The sequence below is a fragment of the Salvia splendens genome, chromosome 15 (assembly GCF_004379255.2).
Source record: "Salvia splendens isolate huo1 chromosome 15, SspV2, whole genome shotgun sequence".
NCBI classification, from domain to species: Eukaryota; Viridiplantae; Streptophyta; class Magnoliopsida; order Lamiales; family Lamiaceae; genus Salvia; species Salvia splendens.
Window position 1 is genome coordinate 28,711,953 of NC_056046.1, and position 21,707 is coordinate 28,733,659.

The 21,707-nt window shown below is 37.7% G+C and overlaps 1 protein-coding gene across 1 annotated transcript; it reads right to left on the reverse strand.

Annotated features, from left to right (window-relative positions):
• Window positions 1-8,453: 8,453 nt before the first annotated feature.
• On the reverse strand, window positions 8,454-12,855 carry LOC121767182 (transmembrane protein 184A-like). Its single transcript, XM_042163397.1, has 7 exons — window positions 12,389-12,855; window positions 12,134-12,314; window positions 11,547-11,620; window positions 10,813-10,962; window positions 9,865-10,150; window positions 9,132-9,365; window positions 8,454-8,981 (listed from the first exon to the last, which is right to left on the reverse strand). Exons 2-7 carry the CDS (start codon window positions 12,278-12,280, stop codon window positions 8,631-8,633), a joined length of 1,242 nt encoding a protein of 413 aa, XP_042019331.1. The 5' UTR covers window positions 12,281-12,314; window positions 12,389-12,855; the 3' UTR covers window positions 8,454-8,630.
• Window positions 12,856-21,707: the final 8,852 nt, after the last annotated feature.

Below are 21,707 nucleotides of genomic sequence, written 5' to 3' on the forward strand. Positions count from 1 at the left end.
CCACTGTTCTCCAAAATGTGAGATCAATCAAAGCTCTAATTGGCAACTCTCTTACACCCCTCAACACATTGTTGTAACACTCCGACATGTTTGTTGAGGTCACCCCCCATCTAAGTCCATCAGTGTAACAAAGAGACCAATTTTCTTTTTTGGCCCTATTGAGCTGTCGTATCGCTTCAAGGTTTTCCTCCTGTGGTGCACGCCACCTTCTCTTATATTTACGCTCTTGAGTTGTAGCACCCCACACCATGCTTTTCACAATAGGACCCTTGCACTTCTGTAAGATATTTTTCCTCACATGGATCAAACAAAATTTGTGGTGACATTTTGGCTCCTTTTTCCATTCATCAGAATCCATAGCCTTGAAGATTCCTTTATGCCTATCCGATATAATGCACACCTCCCTCTGGTATTTCACCACATGAATTCTTACATGATTCCAGAACAATGTCCAAATGTCGTCAGTTTCCTCATCAACAACAGCATAGGCAATAGTCAAGCATTTCTTGTTAGCATCAAAACCACAAGCAACAAGCAATTTACCTTTAAATCTTCCTCGGATGTGAGTCCCGTCAATTGTTAAAACCGGATGGGCCAACTGAAAAGCATGTATAGCAGCCCGAAATGCCCAGAAAACATAATTGGACACCTTTTTACGTCCGTGACTCAACAGCTCGTTGTGCTTCCACTAAACAATTGTGTCTGGATTCTGTGACTGCAGTTCAAGCATGTAGCTTGGTAACTGTCTGAATGATTCCTCACATCCACCAAAGACAATCTCTAAAGCCTTTCTCTGTGCATATCATACCTTCTTGTAACTGATTACCACATTGAATCTTTCATGAATATAGGTTTTTATGTTCGAGGCCTTGAAAGCAACATCTTCTTGCACTTGATGTCGAATATACAGAGCAATCACCGATGATGAAAAGTTAGCATGTCCTCTATTCACACGATGACCTTCACAAGTATGTCGTCTCACCCACTTCCTAATTTTCCACATATCATCATGGGCTCTTTGTGTAACAGAAACTTCCCATGAACATTCATTCATTTTTTCAGCGTCGGTTTTGCTGATAATAGCTACCACATCTTCTGTCGTTCCTGCTGGAAATTTGCATATGGCATGCCACCTTCTTAGTTTGCTCTCAAAGACCTTAAACTGTCTTTGATGCCACAAACTCCACATAGTCATAGCCGTCTTCACATGCAGCTTGGAATCAAATTTTGTTCCCATAGCAATCTGGTATGGATGTCTCTCATCCCAGTATATGTTGTTGTGTTCATTACCAACTTCATCAGGTATCTCAGAAGTACCACTTGGTAATCTGCGAAAGAACATCCCCTTGGGAACGTATTTTAGAAGTAGTTGTTCACCTTGCACAACGGGTTTACATACTACTATCTCATCATCAGAAGCATCACCAGGAGAATCGTCACTTAGACTGGCATCTGCCTCAGATGTTGCTGGCGACAATGGTTCATCATTATCTCGTATAATGCGAGTATTATCATCACGGATATCTGCAACATCTAACTCATCATTCACTCCAACACCAACATTAACAGCAAATGCAACACTCATAACACGATCAGAGCTCACATGTTCAACTATCACAGATGATCCAATACCACAATCAACAACGCCATAATCAACAACTAGTGTGATTTCTGAACTTCTCATAGGTGAATACTCAACAAACAATTCAATACAACGAGTAGAATTTTGAGCCTCGTTGAACATAAACTCCACACTTTGATCAGTGTAAATCTCAGTACATATATAACTCATACTGGATGCAAAGACTAGACAATGTCTCCATGATATTTGAATGACGTGTTGATTCATATCTATTCTCATCGCACCACATATCATTGCAACTAATTCAAAATACGAAACGCATGAATTCAATATAATGGAACCTCTCGCCCTAGGTGGATCATAACAAATACCCAACTGTGGAAGTTGAACTATTTTACCTCCCCAATACAAACTCACAAATATTTGCATGATTTCTGCATAAGAAAATTTAACAAATACAAAAATTAGGGATATTTTTTTCCTATAAACCCTAATTTAGTAAATCAGGGAAAACCAACATAATCTAATAATATTATGCAATAATTAAGAATGAGAGACAAACTTACCGAAATATAACGACAAAATAGAAGAAATCACCGGGAATATAGAAGAAATCGCCTGAAATCGGAAGAAAATCGCCGCTGCCCCTTTTCTCTCTTCATTTGCGCAGAATGGTATTCTGCTTCTGGAACTCGTCATTTTGTATGAAGGAGAGACGCATGACACTCATGCGTTTTACCTAGAGACGCATGACGGTCATGCGTCTTTCAATAAAAAATAAAAAAAATTAAAAGACGCATATCGTTCATGTGTCTTCATATAAAATGCATGAAACTAATGCATTTCATTAACTAAAGACGCATGACTATCATGCGTTTCTCACAAACTGGGAACCTAAAAAAATCGTAGTATTAAGATGGAATGGCTAATGTGTCCTAGAACACAAAAAGAATTACCCCGTATATCATGTATTGCCTTCTTAAAAAGTGAAATATACCCTTCTAAAAAGTTACATATTTCAAAGGGAAAAGGTATATAGAAAGGTAAATTATTTTTTAAAAATAAAATAATAGTACAAAATGCATTAAAAACATAAAGTTTAATACCTTCTTAAATACCTTTCCCCTTGGAGAATGGTTTTTCATGAAAAGAAGGCAAATATGGTAGTTATAAGATTTTACCTCTCCATTGATGGGGAGGTAAAGATACCTCTTCAAAATGGGAAAAGGTATAATACCTTCTCAAATACATCTCCCCTTGCAGAATGATTTTTCATGAAAAAAGGTAAATATGGTAGTTATATTAGTTTACCTCTCCATTTACCTCTCTCATTGGAGATGCTCTTACTAGAGAGATAGTCTACAACCTAGCACTATTATTTTCGCCAATTAAAATTACATTTTTTAACCAGTAATAATATTACTATCATATTTTGCTAATTGACTGAAATTCCTTTTGCTAATCTTGGTTTGATGATGGATATATCTTCTTGCAAACTTGATGTGAGTTGTAATGAACCAACTCTATATCTTGATCATGAGCTTATGAGTTTTTGGAGCTGTAGCATTTATTTGAGCAAGAATGAAGTATCAATAGTGCCTTGTGATTTGCATTGGACTCTCTCTGACCCATGTTACTGGAGTCACTTCTTTTTTGTACTCATTTTGAAAAAATTATAATAAATAGTTAAGGTGAAGATAGAGCAAAGTAAGAGAGAGAATACAAACATTACTCTCTCTCCACTTTAAGTACCTGGAGCTGTTCGATTAGAACCAAAAAATTTCGGGACGAAATCTCTGTTAAGTGGGTAGACACGTGCTATATTCAGATCATAAATTTTTTTTGTTTTAATGTGTTATGGTTATGAAAAAGGAATTTTTAAAAAATAATACTCCCTCCGTCACACCATACAACCAATATAGTCCGTTAGATCTCATTTATGGAAGCCTAAGATTAAATTTCGTGAACAGAACACGGATTGCAGTCTAATGTATTAGAAATTGCTGGCGTGGGTATCTTAGTCATTTCCGAAAATTTGAAGCTGAATCAAATTTGGAATATCCCGCAAATTTTGGAGCGCTATTTTGTGTGTATCAATTTAAGAAATTTCTCGACTTTTTCTCTCCCCACTCCCCCATTAATCTCCCACCAACAACCAGCCGCTATTCACCATTTAGCCAAACCCTAAATTCAGAAAATTATACAGCATATTGTTATTGGGTGCACTCCAACTCATATAGCCATGTACTGCAATCTCGAGACAAACTAAATTGTTCTTGTCAACAAACACTATTTACTATAAAATTAATAATTAATCCTACTGTGGTGTGAAATTAGTAAAATAATACTCCCTTCGTCCCGCTTTAGCAGTCCCAGTGACTTTTGAGCACTCGTTTTGTAAAAATAATAATAAATAGTTAAGGTGAAGATTTGGTAAAGTAAGAGAGAGAATAATGTAGAGAATAGTCTTATCTTCTCTCTCTAACTTTATCATTTCTTCACTTTAACTATTTATTATCATTTTTACAAAACAAGTGCTTAAAAGTAACTAAGACTGCTAAAGCGGGACGGAGGGAGTAGATTGAAACAAATAGTATGGTGTGCTATCGTTTCATTAGATTACATCATGAACAAAATTTATTAAAATAATATGCAAACTGTAATAACGTCATGATAACAGTGCAATATTCAATTAATAACACTGCAATCTGGTAATGTAAAAATTATAAATTTCCTATTTTACCTCTCCGCGTCTTTAATTGATTCAATATAATTAAAATTAGCTGCCACATGGCAGTTTGACAAACACACAATTTCCAGATCCAACGGCCTAAAATAATGGTATGGTGTCACAATAAAAAGTGTTGTCATTTTAATACATCTTCATCCCATTATGCTCATATGTAAGTATTAAGCATCACTGCTTCTTTTTTATATAGTGTATAAATTAATAAAATCAAGTGTTTGAAAATGAACATTATTTATCTTTAAGAAGTTACTCCCTCCGTCCCATTGAAAATGACTCACTTTCCTTTTAGTTTGTCTTAAGCAAGATGACTCATTACTAAAAATGGAACCACCTTTTATCTCTACTTTATTCCCTCTCTCTTACTTTACTCTTTACACTTAACACACAAAATAAAGCTGCATAAAATCCCATGCCGCTCAAGGAAAGGGTCATCTTCCTTGGGACGGAGGGAGTATATCATATGAAAATATAAAATTAATAAGTATACGTTAATATATTATGAAGTATGATATCATAATTTTATATTTATGTTTTTATATGTACACCATAATGCAGTGTCACGTTTTGTATTTATAGTATGATCTTACATTTATGATACTATAAATAATTATATCAATGATAGTATATTATCAATAAATATAATCTTAATGTATTTTTGATACAATATAAGAATTTCTTTTAATGGGTATGCTATAATTTATGGATATGTTATTAAATGAGATTTCTTTACAGTATAAGGTATTTGTTTATCTTATATCTGTATAGTTTTATACAATATTTTTTTTATTATATGACATTATGACTATTATTATTATTACTAATTAATGTTAAATTCGTCGGTATCAGGGACAGAACCAGAAATATAAATTAGCCGGTGCTAAAATTTAATAAAAAATAATATTATTTAAAATAATAATAATAATAATATTAAAAAAATTAATTTATTGATATACTATACAATTTGATTTATTTTTTCATTCAATTTCTTTTTTAAAATAAAAAATATGCAATTAAATTTAGAAAACCTAATATTTTATTTGAAATCCGAAAACAAGTGATCATGTAGTAAAAAGTTAAGTTAAAATATGTATTACAATCAAAATATATCTATAAAGGAATATTAGAATAAAAACTAATGTATCTGTACAAAAGAAATATTAAAATAAAAAGTAAAGTTAAGATATATTTTATTTAGGTATGTTTTAATTGGATTTTATGTTTTTTCAAATAACTAAAATAAATCAAATTACAAAGTCTATGAAATTGATGATTAGATCATGTTTGTACTCAAAATATTTTATCTATAAAATTTTAAATTAAAGGTAAGGATATTGAAAATATAGTGTGTGCAAACTTTATATTCTTTTAAGAATTAAAATTTGGACAATTTGGTGACAAGTGTCCCGCTCATGATTAAAAAGAAAAATAAAATGGGAAGAAAAAAAAGTAAATTAAAAGAAGAAATCAAAATTGTGAAAAAGAATTTATGCTCGGCTGCATAGCATGTGGGATTTAATTGTTGGGTTTTTTTGTTTATGTGTTTAATTGTTTAAACTTGGACTTGTTTTATTATCATAATATTCAATAAAAACAGCCCAAGAAATATTATACAAAATTTACGGCCTAATAGAAAATTAATACTCCAACATGAGTTCAAGCCCATTTTCCTTCATCTTCTTCCCCAAATCTGGCGACGCAGCTTCTCAACTTTGAACACATTTCGCATTCGGTGTCATGGCGCTGGGGCGCCGGGGCGGAGGGCGACCATGGGTAAGTAGGTTCCGGGATCGGCCAAGCCCCCGCTGGAGCGGTGGCTTGGCCGCTGGTAGTTCCGTCCCTGGTCGGTATCTTAAAGATTGGATATTCATGAAGGAAGACCTAATAAAATATTATAAGCTATGTGATGGTAATGTTAATTGTAAATGAATTCTATGATGGTGTTGTAAAAACTGGTAGTTATTTTGTAATTTTGTAGTATTTTAATGCTCCCTAAATTATATGGCAGATCCATTAATTTTGGTTTACCCTTTTAATAAGAGACATTGAATGTATTATAGTTGGGTGTTTTAAGATGGTCAAATTCTGATATTGAGTATAAATGGGAGAATATGGCATAGGCAGTGAGTATACTCGAAAGCATACTTTGAGTATAAATGAGAGATTGTTAGAGTTTGTATACTAAAACTAGTTTCAAGTGTACAAGTGGTAATACAGTAACTCTCAGACGGGCGTATATGAGAAGCCGTAGATTCACTTGTAACCCTAATTTGAGATAAATAACATTTATATAAATGTTTATTTAATGACATTTAATGCATGAAATAAATGAGTATAAGGTTTCTGCATTGTAGGACAAGTAGTGAGGGGTCCACGGTAGGGGACTTGGCTAGACCATGCAAGAAGAAAAGTTGTTTCACCACCTAAATAGGCTTGGGCTACCTATCGTGAAAGACAGTGTTAGTCCAATATGTGTTTCTTACCTAGGAAAGACTAACAACACTGGTGTGGTATAACGTTGGATGGATATAATTGAGAACGCATCTTTATTGCTATTTACTGAAAGATACAGTCTCGGGAGTTTAGTATTTCTTAATCTTTGTAAATAACATAGGCATACGTTACTAATTATAAACTTCTTTGACTTATCAGTAGGTGCAGGTTTTTGGCAGCCCAATATTCCTGATATTTTTGGTAGTAGTAGTAGTAAATAATAACTAATATGGTGTCAGTTTTGTTATTGCATTGGATTGTGTGCTAGCGTGGTAGTTTGATTATATCTCCAAGATGTGTTCGAGAAAAGTTTATTAATTATTCAAAAACACGGCCGGTTTGGATTTGTTCCAAGAATATTAATAGGTAAACGTATATTTTCACATATACATATCGAACTGGACAACCTCTTGGGAATAAGATTTATTAATTTAAAGTCCATATCATACTACAAATTAATTAATGAATTTTGACATCTTAAATACAAGGAAATATTATAAATCAAAATGGAACCCAAGTACTCAATTTTGGATATGGACGGGAGATCAATGTTACTTTCTATAGTGGTCCAAAATAATATTCTATTTGGATGTATATTTAATTATGAGTTTATTAATTTAATTATTAACGAATAATTGGTTTCACCAAGAAATAAAATGAAAATGTAAAATAAACTTGTTATTTAATAATCGATCTTATAAATAGTTCATTGCTAAAGGAATAAAACTTTTTTTATCCATGTTTATTAAATGAAACAAAGAGGCTATGAAAGAACGTTGAGTAGAAATGAACATTGTATTGTTCTCATCTATAGCGTACAGCCTCATCTAATGAAGATGCACGTATTTATAAATCAAACATTATTCCTAATCAAACTCGTAAATATGTTTCACGTAATATATTTTGCATGATTGTGAAGCGAAATAGCATCTTCGCGTGACACATTATTAATGGTATTGAAACACCACCTACCAAATAAGTGTTTTAATTAGTCATTATCCAGGAAAAAGAACTAGTTAAAAAACATATACTATTATCTTAATAGTGGATTACTAAATAAACTATACCCTGTAATGATGAAGTAGAGTTGTAAAGAGCAAAAAGCAAAAAAAAAAAGCTCGCAAAAAGAATTCAACTTGCCCTTAGGAAAAAATGTGATCCAACAACATATTATGGATGCAAAAAAAACATTAAGCAGAGGGAGAAACAAGAATGAGAAAAGGGTATTCACATAAAATGTGGTGGGTGGTGGCTTGCAGGAGCAAAGAGAGTTTGAGAAGAGAAACAAGAATGGACATCGAAGAGATTCTGAAGATGAAGCTGGAAACCATCGAAGAAGAAGACAGCGACTGCGCTGTGATGAGGCGTAGAAGCATCTCTAAGAAGATCCATTTGAAGGCAAAGATGGGAAACCAATTGAGGTTGAAAGAGTCTTATGTTATTTTCATGGCTGGATTTGCTTTCAGAGGTGGCCTCAATGGACTTCCTAGATACTGATTCTACTTTTTATTTATCACTCTATTATTTAGCATATAAATTGAGATATTCTTGATTGATCCTGGTGATTTTGTAATTCTTTGTCTTGGGCTTTCCCTCTCACTTCATTAAAGTTACACAAAATATCCAGACTCATAGTATAGTGTGTATAGAATGTAAATTCCTGCTTATGAATTTTCATACATCTGAGATGTCTACTACTCTAACAATGGCGGCATGAACAAGTCATGAAACTGTAACAAGCTCCACCCAAAATATACATTTTCTATAGTCAAAAGCAAACTAGTAAACACAAGCATTTGGATTATAACATTATCGTTTTCCAGCTTCATTAGTAGCAGGTACTTCCTTTTTTGGATAATTAGAAAAGTCTACATCCATAAGGGAAAGTTCATAAGGCAAATCAACACAATTCGCTTCGCTCCTGAGCAACGACGAGGAACCTAAGGCATCCAATTTTGTGTTCCCACCAGAGTTTTGAGTAGTATCAACTGAAGATGGTGAATTTACGTCGTCTGACTTGTTCCCAAGATTGGCTTTGTTTCTTCTGACTGTATCCATTTCTGGGCCAGTCGGAACAAAAGTCCGAGCTCTGTACTTTGTTTTTCCTTCGTCACCATCACCATGGTTGTAGAGCACATAGTCATGATAGGTTGGTGCAAACTGTATGCAATTAAGAATAAAGATAATGAGAATATCCATATAAACTTTTTAATAGGGATTTTTCCAGCTGAGGCATACTAGATGACTGAAAACCATAGATAGGACTGAGAAGAAAGCCATCGAGAGATGTTATATGCCTCGACTCTTTACCTGGTGTACTGTATCATGGTAAAAGTCACTGATGTTCAAAGCATGTGCAAAGCTTGCTGCAAATCCACGATTCGCACCAATATTGGCACCGGCATATTCTTTATAGGGAAAAGCAAAAAGATGGCCAGCTGCAGCAATCAACATTTCAACACAAATTATAAAATTCTGAAATTCTGCAGCTTCCTCTGTATCTTTGATTAACTTGGATTTTGCAGCAAGAAAAACCAACACACCCTGCAAGAGAAACGCCATTAACTCGGTTAAAATTTTATCTTCTCAAATAAGTTAGTTCACAAGCATAGGAGACTTAATATAGCCATTCTCTGGCATTACGAAATGTTTCAAGAAAGTAAAAGTAAAAAAGCGGTCGTGATGTTCAAATTATGACCCATAGACTGATGCAAACAAATAACTAAGAGTCTAACTTTGAATAGACAAAAGGGCAGGAAAAAATTTCACCAATCTTGTTGATTGTTACAGATAGCAACAGTCTAACGTTGATAAACCAACATGGAAAAAAATAATCAGTAGTTGATCATCATAGCAATCATAGCTGGATCAAGGGACCAGATCAGGTCATACATAAAATTGGCAGACAACTAATGACTAGTGGAATTCAGGATATGGAATGTGATGTTTTTTCAAAGTAATAATGTAACAAGAAGGTTTAGAAGCAACAATAATTTAAGTACCACGGATTAAGGATTATAGGGGCATCCCGAACATTTCTTACCTGCCAATACGTAAGGAATACGACAGATTTGATCATGATAAATTTTGGCACTGGATTGAAAGGCTTCAGCAAATCTTTGCAGGCCACATAAAACAAGGCCAATGCATACAGTGCCACAGAGTATGATATTGTGTAGATTATGGTGAGGTAGAGATAGGATTGCCTTGGGTTGAAATTCCCGTCTTGATACTTCCCTTTTGCATATAGTATAAAAGTAACTGTGACTAGGATGGGTTTGAGGATCACAAATTGCAAACACCCTTGTTTGCACCTTCGTATGAAGCGCCTGCATGAACAGTTAAATTTGAGTACCAACATAGAAATACCAGCAATATATTAACAAAATTATGCCCTAAACCCTGAACCTGAGCCTGAACCTGAACCATTACAACAACGATTTTGACACAGTTTAAATAAGATACAGAAGCAGCAGCAAGATGTAGAGAAAAAAACGTTACAGAAGATCTTAATGAAGGACAACAACGAACTTTCCTACATGGTCAAACAGCCTACAAAGTACAATGATATCAATGAACCAACCGAACTGTCTATATTCTACTCTTAGCTCTCATAAATATGAAAAGAGCCCTCATGTTACAATTAGCAAAAGTGAGAAGAGTTTGAAGAATCCATATATATACTCATACATCTGGTCTTTGCTAGCAACCCCGATATCCATATGATACCTCAAACCAAACAGTGTTAAATATGCAGATGCCTGATTGGCTGGATTCTTAAACTGAGAAAAAGATTTTGAAATATCTAATACATACACATGAATATGCTTTTTGCTACCTGGTTTGCATCTAGTACCCCATACCAAATGTAAACAAGATAGTAATATATCCATGACGTTCAGAATTTTTTAAAAAAAACAAAAAAAACCATCATGTGCACAATACTATTATGATCAGCCCAGTCCTGATAGTTTGTGCAGAGAAGGCTCACCCATCCAATGCAATAGGGGGGAAGCAGCATGTCATTAAACACCAATTTGGTTTCAGAACTTTTCCAGTTAAACTTAGCACAACAGCACCTGGACCACCTACCCATGCTAGGCATAGCGAAAGGAAATTATAAATGACCCAAGCTTCATATCTGTGGAGAAAATTGTTTATGAAAACATTTAATTTCTTAACCAAATGAAATAGGCCACAAAAGCTCAAACATCATCTAAAACAAATCTAAGAAATTAAAGATCAAAATCAAGAAATATAGGAAAAGCAACACTATATGCACCCAAGACACACAAACATAATTGACAGACTGACAGGTCACAGGGGTATGTAATAGTGCTTGTATGGATTTATTGTGATTCCAAATATTCTAGTTTTCACAATGCACTCAGCTTTTAGAAGATTAGATCCATGCTATGTATGCAGGAAATTTGAGCAGAGCATGTCATGGATGCCATGCTATCAAGTTCTTGTTGCGTGAACCAAACTCATGTTTTGCCATAGAAAACATAAATCAATGTAAAAAAGCTTATGTTTCAGGAAAATCATGTCGCAAGCAACCAAAAGTACTGAGAGGCAGTTTGCACAAAATGGTTTATAAAAGTTATAACAATTTTTTAGGGCCATATAATATGAGCAATAATTTAACAGTGGCATTCAGGTTTATTCATTACTTGAAACTCGTTCACAACAAAATATTTTTAAAAAAACTGATGTCATACTTACATTTCTCTGACTGAATTGAAGTAAATTGCTTGTTTGTTCAGGATCAAGGACAAGAAAGACATCAAAGCGTATACCTGTCAGAAATTGACAATAAAGATAATAGAACCCACTCAGAAGTAGATTGACGAAAATCCAGTAATGAATGTTTGCTTTGGGGAATAAGCATATGTAATCAACCTTACAGCCAACAATTAAGATTGTTAACGTGGACATTGATAATTCAAATTCCAGAATTCAGTTGGAGGCATTTAAAGTACTATTCGACTAACAAGATTGATCATGTGAATTCTTACAAGATAATGGTATCTTTAGAATAATATGACCCCTCCATGGAAATTTAAAAATGAGAGACCTTCTCAAGCATCATATTGTAACCAAAAAATCCAACTAGCCCCATATCATCCAAGCATACATTTTCAAATAACAATCTGCTACATCATTTAAAGCACCATATATAGCAGTTGATTTCGAAGCACATGATTATGCAGTAATGTGGCGGCAAATGAGAAAAAATTGAACAAAAGATGTCAGGTTACAATAAGCTTTAGATACGAGAATGTCTAGTGCCAGAGAATCGGGGAACTCACAGGAACCATGAAGATAATGCGGACAATGTATCTCTGATATGTTGGCTCAGTATAATTCAGTAAATGGTTGTAAATGTGGTGAAGTGCCAGTGTTATTGCCCCTATTGTACAAGGCAATGCTATCAGTATGTAGAATATAGGCCCCATCTGCAATCAATAGCCCGATATTCTCCCTGAAAATCTAAGAAGACAACAATATAATCAGCAATTTACAGAACCAAATTCACAAAAAATTCAGAGAGAATTGTCGTATACCTCAAAATTCAAGTATCGTCGACTGAATATGATTGATTTGGTAAAATTCCTAAAAACTCAAAAGAACCTCAACTCCAACGAAGGGGAAAACCACAAAAAAAACACAATATCGATCGCGAAATGCTCGATAAAATGAATAACCGAAGTAAAGATCAAACAGAAACTCGAGGGTGGAAAGGCATCACGTGTGAAGCAAAATTAATAAATCACCAGTTTGAATTAATGTTGACGAAAAACACAAAGGTTCAAAATCGACCGAGAATAACGGGCAAAATTAATCCTATCAATGAAATCAAAGAACAAATTCGGATATTTTGAAAATACAATAACATCAATCGAGAAACCAAGAAATTGATGTTGGAAAATTTTGAAAGGAGAGGCGAAAAAACCGATTATGGCGTGGGAAATGGAAATGGAAATGGAAATGGTGAATAATATGAGCATTTGTTGAATTTATTCCTATGAGCATTTGCAACTTTTGAAACCTCAAATCATTCTCATAATAGCGCGCAGTTTAAACAATATTATTATATGAATTTATTGTTCCGTTCTCAATTAACAGTGCCGTTTTAAGGTGAATTAATTGTAGCGTCTACTAAGTTATTTTAACATGCAAACCTCCTCTCACGATTATATTGCACGTTAATAAATCATCATAGAATGTCACTTAAACATTAAACATTATCCAACACTTAAAATAGAAGCAACGTAATGAATAAACGAATATTAAATAAATGGGAACTGTATAAACCAAAGTCGTTACTAACACATCCCTAGAATTCTATGAGTTTAGTTACACATAATGGAATAATCTAAACACATAGTTTGTAGGGAAAACTGATACGCTCAGATTTTGCACTGTTTTAAGGCCTTTATTTGGTCTGTTTTTAATGTAAAAAAACACAATTCAAGTCCATATTTTGCATATTTTATCTATTTTGGTATTTTGACGTGTTTTGTGAGAAATGAACACATTTGAGCCTAAAAAGACAGCAAAAAGTCGAAGTTGGAAATTTTGAAGCATTAGAGACGCCCAACGGTCCGCTGCAACACAGCCAGCGACCGCTGGGGCCCAACGACCGCTGAGCCAGTAGCGGTCCGCTCCGGAGAAGGTTGTGCTGAAATGAAGAACACGCCCAGTGACCGCTGGGTAGTGCGCAGCGACCGCTGGGATGAAGTGTAGAGACCTATGTTCGAGAGGTAGAGACTACGGATCAACATGCAGCGACCGCTGGCCAAGGTGCAGCGGCCCGCTGGAAAAATGAGGCACACAGAATTGACCTACTTTCTCCCCAAGATTTACCAAACTTAGCCACTTTTTACCTTATTTGCTGGAGCTCGAAATTTCCTGTATAAATACCCCCTCAAACCTCTTCATAAAGGATCTTCTTTTTGCAATATAATTCTAGATGATAAATTTGAGAGTTCTTCATTGTGCAAGAGGTTGAAGAAGGAATCAAGAGAAGATTAAGGCTACAAGGATTCAACCTTTGGGCTTTATTGCTTTAGTTCTTATGTTCACTTTGTTTTCCCTTCATTCTATATTTTTAGCTTATTCAATTATGTGTAACTAAATTCATAGGATTCTAGGGATGTGTTAATAACGACTTTGGTTATACAATTCCGTTTTCTATTTAATATCCGTTTTATTTATACTTCGTTTCTTCCCTTAGTTGTTCTATAATACTTCACGTTTGAGTGAAACATTCGGTGATGATATAATATAACTTGCTACATAATCGTGATAGGAGGTGGTCGAGTTAGGTCCACTTAGTAGACACAACAATTAGCTTCCCTTAAAACGACACTGTTAATTGAGAGTGAGGACTTTATAAGGGTCGTAGGAGCTTTTAGGAGTTACGGATCTAGGATTGACAACCCTAGTGTTAGTAATCTACGCTTGTGCCGCATGGGCAAAACTTATGTGACTCGTTCTGTCGAAGTATAAACTGTGCTAGGGTATTGTAATTGAAATTTGTATAACCATAACTATGAATGCATATCCCTAGAATTCTCTTATCTCTCATATTTTTACCTCTTCAATTATTTGCAATTAGTTGTTTTATTTGCTTTCAAAATTGTTTTTAATTTTCAAAATATCCAAAACTTTCGGTTTTCCAAATAGTGAACGAAGCTTAGTAGAAGGTAGACAATCTGTGATTGTTTTCCCCGTGATCGATATTCGGTACTGACCTTTAGCTATACTATTCCTACTCTGTATATTTGCATGTATTTATAGTGCTAATAAAAAGTGCATCAAGTTTTTCGCACCGTTGTCGGGGAATACATTCACTTTTGTGATTGATATCTTCAAACGGACAAATTTGCTAATTTGAATTTTAATTGCTTTATGTTTTTATTTTATTTTTGTTTTTGTTTCTGTCTTTTTCAGGTAGTGTATGCGAACGCGTTCTGGGAAGAACATCTTAGAGCCGCTCGATCTCGAACTTGAAAGGACCCATAGGAAAATAAGAAGTGATTGAAATACAATGGAGGACGAGACTAGAGTTGAGTTGGAAAAGTTGCAGGTCTTAGTGAAGCAGTTGATGGATGAGACTGCCCGCGAGGCCCAAGAAAAGAAAAACAGGGAGATATTTCCTGTTATGCATATGTTTAATCACGGGAACACGATTACTTTTCCCGAAGCCCCTCGTGTAGATGCTAATAATTTTGAGCTGCGAATACCCCTTATACAAAGGGTTGAGCAGCATCCTTTTGCAGGTAGGGCTACAGAAGATGCAAACCGCCACCTCTCGAAGTTCGTGGAGATTGCAAACACTCTGAAATTGAATGGTGTCGACGACGACTCCATTAAGGTAAGACTCTTTCTCTTCTCGTTAATTGATTTTGCTAAAGAGTGGTTTGAGTGTCTACCTATATAGCAAGTCTCCACGTGGAAGGATATAGTGGCAGCATTCTTCGATAAGTACTATCTGCCGGGTACCATTCTGAAATTGAAGAGCGAGATCTTCCAGTTCATTCAAGGCCCCGACGAACCTCTTTACGAGGTTGTTGCTCGTTTCAAAGGCCTCCTCCGCAAGTGCCCCAACCACGGTTTCATCATGGACCATCAGGTATGCATACTTTACAACGGTTTCAATGAACAAATCTGTGCTATGTTGGATTCAGCAGCTAACGGAGGATTTTTGCGGAAGAGTGGACCGGAAGCCATGGGGTGATTGAGGAGTTTTCCACCAATAGTAGAGGGTCGTCAAAGGAGAGACATAGCTCGCGAAGGGTAGCAGCCATAAACGAAGCCGATGATAGTTCTTTAGCTAAAGAATTGGCCGAGCTTAGAGTGCGGGTTGATCAAATGGACACGTCAAGGAGAGAGGATCCGGTTCCACCGACCTCCGTCATAGAAGTCACCAAACCCAACACTTCACCCGCTCCCGTCGAGGATGTCAACTATGTGCAACAAGGAGTCGATCCTAATAGACCTTACAATAACAACAATTATCTACCTAGCCAGGGGGCGGTAATTTCAATAATTATAATGGGAACCGTCCTCATCCCAACCTTTCTTATTCTAACAACAATTTCTTGCAACCCACTACAGGATTTAATGTGAGCAAATGTGGGGTTGTTGTTGTACCCATAAAGAAGGAGGAGAAGTACGACTAAGGGATCATGAAGATTTTGGAAGTGCTAGTGTAAGATAGGAAGACCAATGACACCAAAATTGGGGTCATTGAAGCAAGGTTGAACAACCTCGAGGCCGGAATCAACACCATTGCCACCGCCGTCACCAATATCAAGAATCAAATGGACCAAGTCCAACAAAAGATAGAGGAGGACAAGGCAAAGGCAACAGCACAAGTGGCCGACATTAACAAAAAGTGGGTTGCAAAGTAGAAAACGGGTGAAGTCAGCACCTCCGGGATGAATTCTGGGGTCTACCCGACGCCCAGCGGACCGCTGCATACTCCGCAGCGGACCGCTACCGAAGAGTCAGTAGCACCCACAAAAGATGGACTCGTGCGGCACAATGGGATTGTACTCCCTTTCTAGCCAAAGAGGAAGTTTAAGCTTGAAGAGCAGTTTAAGCATTTCTTTAACATGTTTTGTAAGGTCCATACTAATATCCCTCTTATTGAATCGTTGCAGGAAATACCTAGGTATGCAAAACTACTAAGGGAGGCCATGTTAAAGAAGAAGAAACCTACTGCCCCATCACTGCAGCGAAATCATTAAAAGGGAGAAGGCCGTAAAGCAAAGGGATCCCGACCAGTTCATCATTAGGTGCTCAATTGGGCAAGGAAAGGTGGACAAGGCTCTCTGTGATCTAGGAGCGAGCATAAACAACATGCCATTGAAGTACTATGAAAAGCTTAACATCGGGCAACTCAAAACATCGGATGTTATCATAAGGTTGGTCGGTGATAAGGCTAATTTCATGCATAGGTCTAGGGCTTTAATTCGTGAAATTTCTGGGTCTAACACACGTTTTAATCCAGGTGTGTGAAGATTTTCGCCAGGTCCAGCAAAGGAGGGAGACAGTTGCATGGACCTAGGAAGAAGGCGAAAAAATGGACATTATGCGGAAAAATTACTCGACGGAGGAAGCCTCGGAGTTGAAGGGTAGAATAGAGATTTCTACGAACACTCTAGAAGGTTATGTCCGCATCTATAAAAGGGAGAAGCATGCACGCTGGAGGGATCTTCTCGGTTGGAGACCTCGCCAACAGCCTGTAGCTTAGTTCACTTTTTCACACACTTGGGTTCTTTCGTGGGAAGTTCAGGGCGATCTTGGGGTTCACTTCTAGCTTACATACTCTTCAATCTGGTTGTAACACCGTCCTTCTTGAGGGCGAAGAAACAATTTATTTTCCATTTTCGTTTCTGTTGCATTCACCGAGCTTCGCTGTTCGAAGCTCGGACCTCTTTGTTTTCTGGATATTTCGCTGTTTTTATGCAAGTTTCGTTTTCGCTTATGCCGATTGTGTTGATCTTTGTTTGTTGATTATGTTTACTTGAATTCTGAGTTGGGTTGTTGGAGTTGGTTGTTTTCGAGGTTGTTTTCTGGATTATTGCAGGTTCGAGGTTGGATCTGGGAGAATGGAGTTTGTTTGTGGATGAATCATTTTTTTTTAACTTGCTGATGTTGTAGGATTGTCTGTGATTGTTGGTATTTGGAGTTGATTTGAGCAGATCTGTGAGAATCGGAGCTATGGAGTTGATTGTGCTGGGTGTTGAGTTCGGATGGCTTAGATCTGGAGTGGATTAAGCATTAGACGTGAATCTGAGTCGTGTTGGTTTAATTCTATGCCTAGCTTACGAGTTTTCGTTTCATCTCGTTTAGTTTATGTAGATCTGATGTACTTCCGATTCGTAGCAAGTTTACGGGGTCCCGATTTCTATATTCTGTTCGAATCTAGGAGTGTGCTCTGTTTTCTTCATTTACGTTTCCGAGCTGGTTAGGAAACTGCATGAGTTTGTTAGTTGCAGCTTTTACCGTACTTGCTTTAATTGAATGTCATGGTCCCCACTTTTTAATTCTCTCTGCCTAGTCATATTTAGTTAGTCATTTACACGGTCTAGTGAGTAATTGTTTCTTTCGGTGATGATGTCTGATTTGATAAGTGTTCGGTGTCCTAGGTCTAGCATTTAAATTCCTTGCCTAGGTCTAGTGGTAGTTTAAGCCTCAACCCTTTTGCGTGGCAGCAGCCGCTTGTTTCCAGAGTCTCTAAGCACTACTTCACAAATCCATCTTCGTGGGATCGACCCCACTTCCCTATACTAATTTAATAGTAAATTTGGGTTGAGGGATTAATTTTTGAAGGAGAGTCGAGTGTGTTCAACGACAAAAATACTCTGTGTTCCTTGAGTTCCTGGACCTAGTGATCCAGTGGATTTAAGAAGCGCGGTGTATTGACCGAGCAATTGCATTGGTTTTTCCCTGCATGCACAACAACAAAAAAAACACACTAAGAACTGCAAGGACTTCAAATGGCGCCGTTGCCGGGGATGGATGGCGTGCTTAGTGTCAGTGTTCAGAGTCTGTGGTGTAAATAGTTTTGATTTGTTTCCTTTCTCTTTTGTTTGTAGTTTATGAGCAGAGGCTCAGGATCTACCTACTGGAGCAACTCGTCTGGGAGGAAGCACGGCCAGTTTAATTGGCGGGTTAAGGACTCAGCCTCTACTGTGACCACCAGATCAGGGTTCACCACAGGAGATCCGTTTCCGAGTGAATTCACTAGCGACGACTCTTGGACGTCGTCAGGACGCGAAGATCCAGAATCTCCACCCGAATCAGAAACAGAGTCAGAAACAGGGGAAGCAGAGGAAATAATCATGGCGCAGGTAGTAGATCCAGATCCAGAGATCGGCTCTCTCACTGCCCATTTAGATGGAGAGCCAGCACAGGCTATAGTGATGAATCCTTGCCAGAGAACTATTGAGATCAAGACAAACGTGCTTGGCATCTTGCCGACGTTCTCTGGGTGTAGAAATGAGTGTCCGTATGAATTCTTAAATGAATTCAGTAAGTTGTGTGGTATTCAGAAGAGGCCGAATGATGCAACAGAGGAGGATTATCGCCTACGTGCGATTCCGTTTACCTTGAAGAGGGAAGCTAACACGTGGTTATTAAGGTTGCCCCCGGATTCTATCCGCACATGGAGGGATTTCAAATTGGAGTTCCTAGATTATTTCTTCCCATCCAACAAAACGAATGTACTGAAGAATGAAATATTAGAGTGTAAGCAGGATTACGACGAATCCTTGAGTCAGTATTGGTCGAAATTTAAGGGGTTATTGGATGCATGCCCGAACCACCGAATGATAGAGGCAGAGACCTACTCTCTGTTTTACGAAGGAGCGACTCCTGAGTCAAAGGACTTAATGAATTCCTCGAGTGAGGGGAATTTCACAAGAAAGAGGGGAAGTGAAGCAAGGGAAATCCTGGGGAAGTTGATCGACGCCAAGAAGGCGTACGATAACCCTAGGAATGCTGTGAGAAGAGGGTCGGTGCATGCCGTAAAAGAGCAAGAAGATGATAAAGTGGAGGCAAGGATTGATAGGCTCGAGAAGGCTCTTTTGAACGCAATTGAGAAGGCGAATCCACTGAATTCACAAGGGAAGGAGAAATCTCCTGGTCCAGGAGATAGTCAAATTCAGCAATATTACGGGACACAAGAAGGAGATTATCAGGCCCAGGTCAATGCAATGGGAAGTTGGAATCCCGATGGGAGCTGGAATCCAGGAAGATAGAGAGATGCACCTTGGAGGAATCATCCGAATTTCAGATGGACTGACAATGAGCAGAATCAGCCAGCACCACAACAAAGTCAGCAGTTTGCACCTCAGCCCCAAAGGCAAGGTAACTGGTCAGGAAGGAATCAAGAAGGGCAGGGCAGCTGGATCAATCGGAACCAATGAGACCACCAAAGCTGGGGGAACAGAAATCAGAATAATCAAGGGAACTCTTATGTGCCACCGCACCAAAGGAATTTTCAGAATAATTACCAGGGGCAAGGAAATCAATACAACAACTCTTCAGGCGGTCAAGGAAATGCTCGTCAGAATCAAGCGAGTGGACCGACTCTGAGCATAGGGCCAGGGCCCAGTCAACCACTAAAGTCACCAAAGAGTATCGATGATATGGTGCACGACCTCATCAGTTCTCAGCAACATATGCAAGGCAACCTGCAATCGAACAATGACGTAGTGCATAAGCTTCAAGATGCTCGACGCGAGCAAAAGGCAGCCATGGATATGCTGGCTAAACAATTGTCCCAGATAGCCATTTCTTTGAGTGATATGAGAGGAAACGAGGGAAAGATTCCCGCCTCAGTAAGGCCACCAGATAGGGCGAATATAAGTCAGGTTACCTTGAGATCCGGGAAGGCATATGATGGGCCAGTATTAAGAATGAAGGAAGCGATAAGCCCCAAGGAAGGTAAGGAAGATGATACAATTCCTAGGACTGGGGACTCGGAAGTTGAAAGTTCCTTGGTCAAGGATGACCTTAAGATAGGAGATTTGGAGAAACCCTTGCCTAAGTCAACTGAACCATTCTTCCTCGATCCAGAACCAGTGTTTGAGAACGAGGCAGTAAGGGAGGAGACTGGAGAATTCTCAGCCGCCAGCTCTACAGGAGCAAGAAAACGACTAAAGCCTTTCCCAAGCCGGGGGGAAGCCAAGAAGAAGAAGGATGAGCCGGTGGATTTCATGGACATCTTTGGGAAACTAGATATTAATCTACCATTCCTGCAAGTCTTGAAATTGCCGGTGTTTAGCAAGTTCATCAAGGAATTTATAGCTGGAAAGGCTAGACCCAGTGGGAAAATTTTGATAGGCGAGAATGTCTCGGCAGTGATTCAAAAGCAGAGGATGCCTTCGAAATGCAATGATCCAGGTATGTTTACCTTACCCATCTCTATTGGTGACGTGAAAATCGAGCTGCTATGTGTGATTTGGGTGCGTCGATAAATGTGTTACCACTGTCTATATACAAGAAGTTAGTAGGGGTAGGCATGGTGGACACGAGAGTTATGATCCAATTGGCAGACAGGTCATGCATTTGTCCTGAAGGTGTGCTTGAGAATGTGATAGTAAAGGTACATGATTTCTTGTACCCAGCTGATTTCCATGTGATTAGGATGAGTGATAATGAGTCTGCAGAGTCTGGCGGAGTACTTCTAGGGAGACCTTTCTTACGCACCGCTAAAACCATCATTGATGTTTTTGACGGTACTATCTGCCTTGATTACAATGGGGAGAAATATACATTCAGCATAGATGAGGCAATGAAAAGACCTCTTGACGTTGAAAATTTGTATGCTATAGATGTTATTAACCCCTTGGTCCAGGAATATCTTGAGACATAGTTAATGCAGGAACAGATCGAGAATTCTGAGATGAGTCATGCCATTGATAGAGAAGTAGCCAGTTGGTGTCAAGCAATAAACACAAATGAGTTATCAGATGAGGAGCTAGCGGAAGCAATCCTGGAATTCTGTGCAAGTCCGGAGCTAGCTAGGTCAAGAAAGACACCTTATGTGGCGAGCATGAACAGTTCTACTGAGTCTAAGAAGGGAATGACAACAGAAAAAAATCCCTTACCCCAGGAAAAAGATGTTCCCAAGAAAGAATTGAAAACACTTCCACCTGGACTCAAGTATGCTTATCTGGAGGAGGACGAAAACTTCCCGGTGATTATTAACAGCAGCTTGACCGAGGGACAAGAAGAGGAACTGCTGAATGTAATCAGGAGAAACAAGAAAGCCATTGGGTGGACGCTCTCTGACTTGGTTGGAATCAGTCCAGATATGTGCATGCATCACATTTGTTTAGAAGAAGGAGCAAAGGCCTGTAG

Excerpts from the sequence above, each read along its gene's own strand:
- LOC121767182 (XM_042163397.1), bottom strand. The coding sequence starts at position 12,280 with ATGGGGCCTATATTCTACATACTGATAGCATTGCCTTGTACAATAGGG. Across the intron at positions 11,621-12,133 it reads GCATTATCTTCATGGTTCCT|GTATACGCTTTGATGTCTTT; the intron begins GTGAGTTCCCCG and ends AATTTCTGACAG. Across the intron at positions 9,366-9,864 it reads TATTCCTTACGTATTGGCAG|GGTGTGTTGGTTTTTCTTGC; the intron begins GTAAGAAATGTT and ends TTTCTCTTGCAG.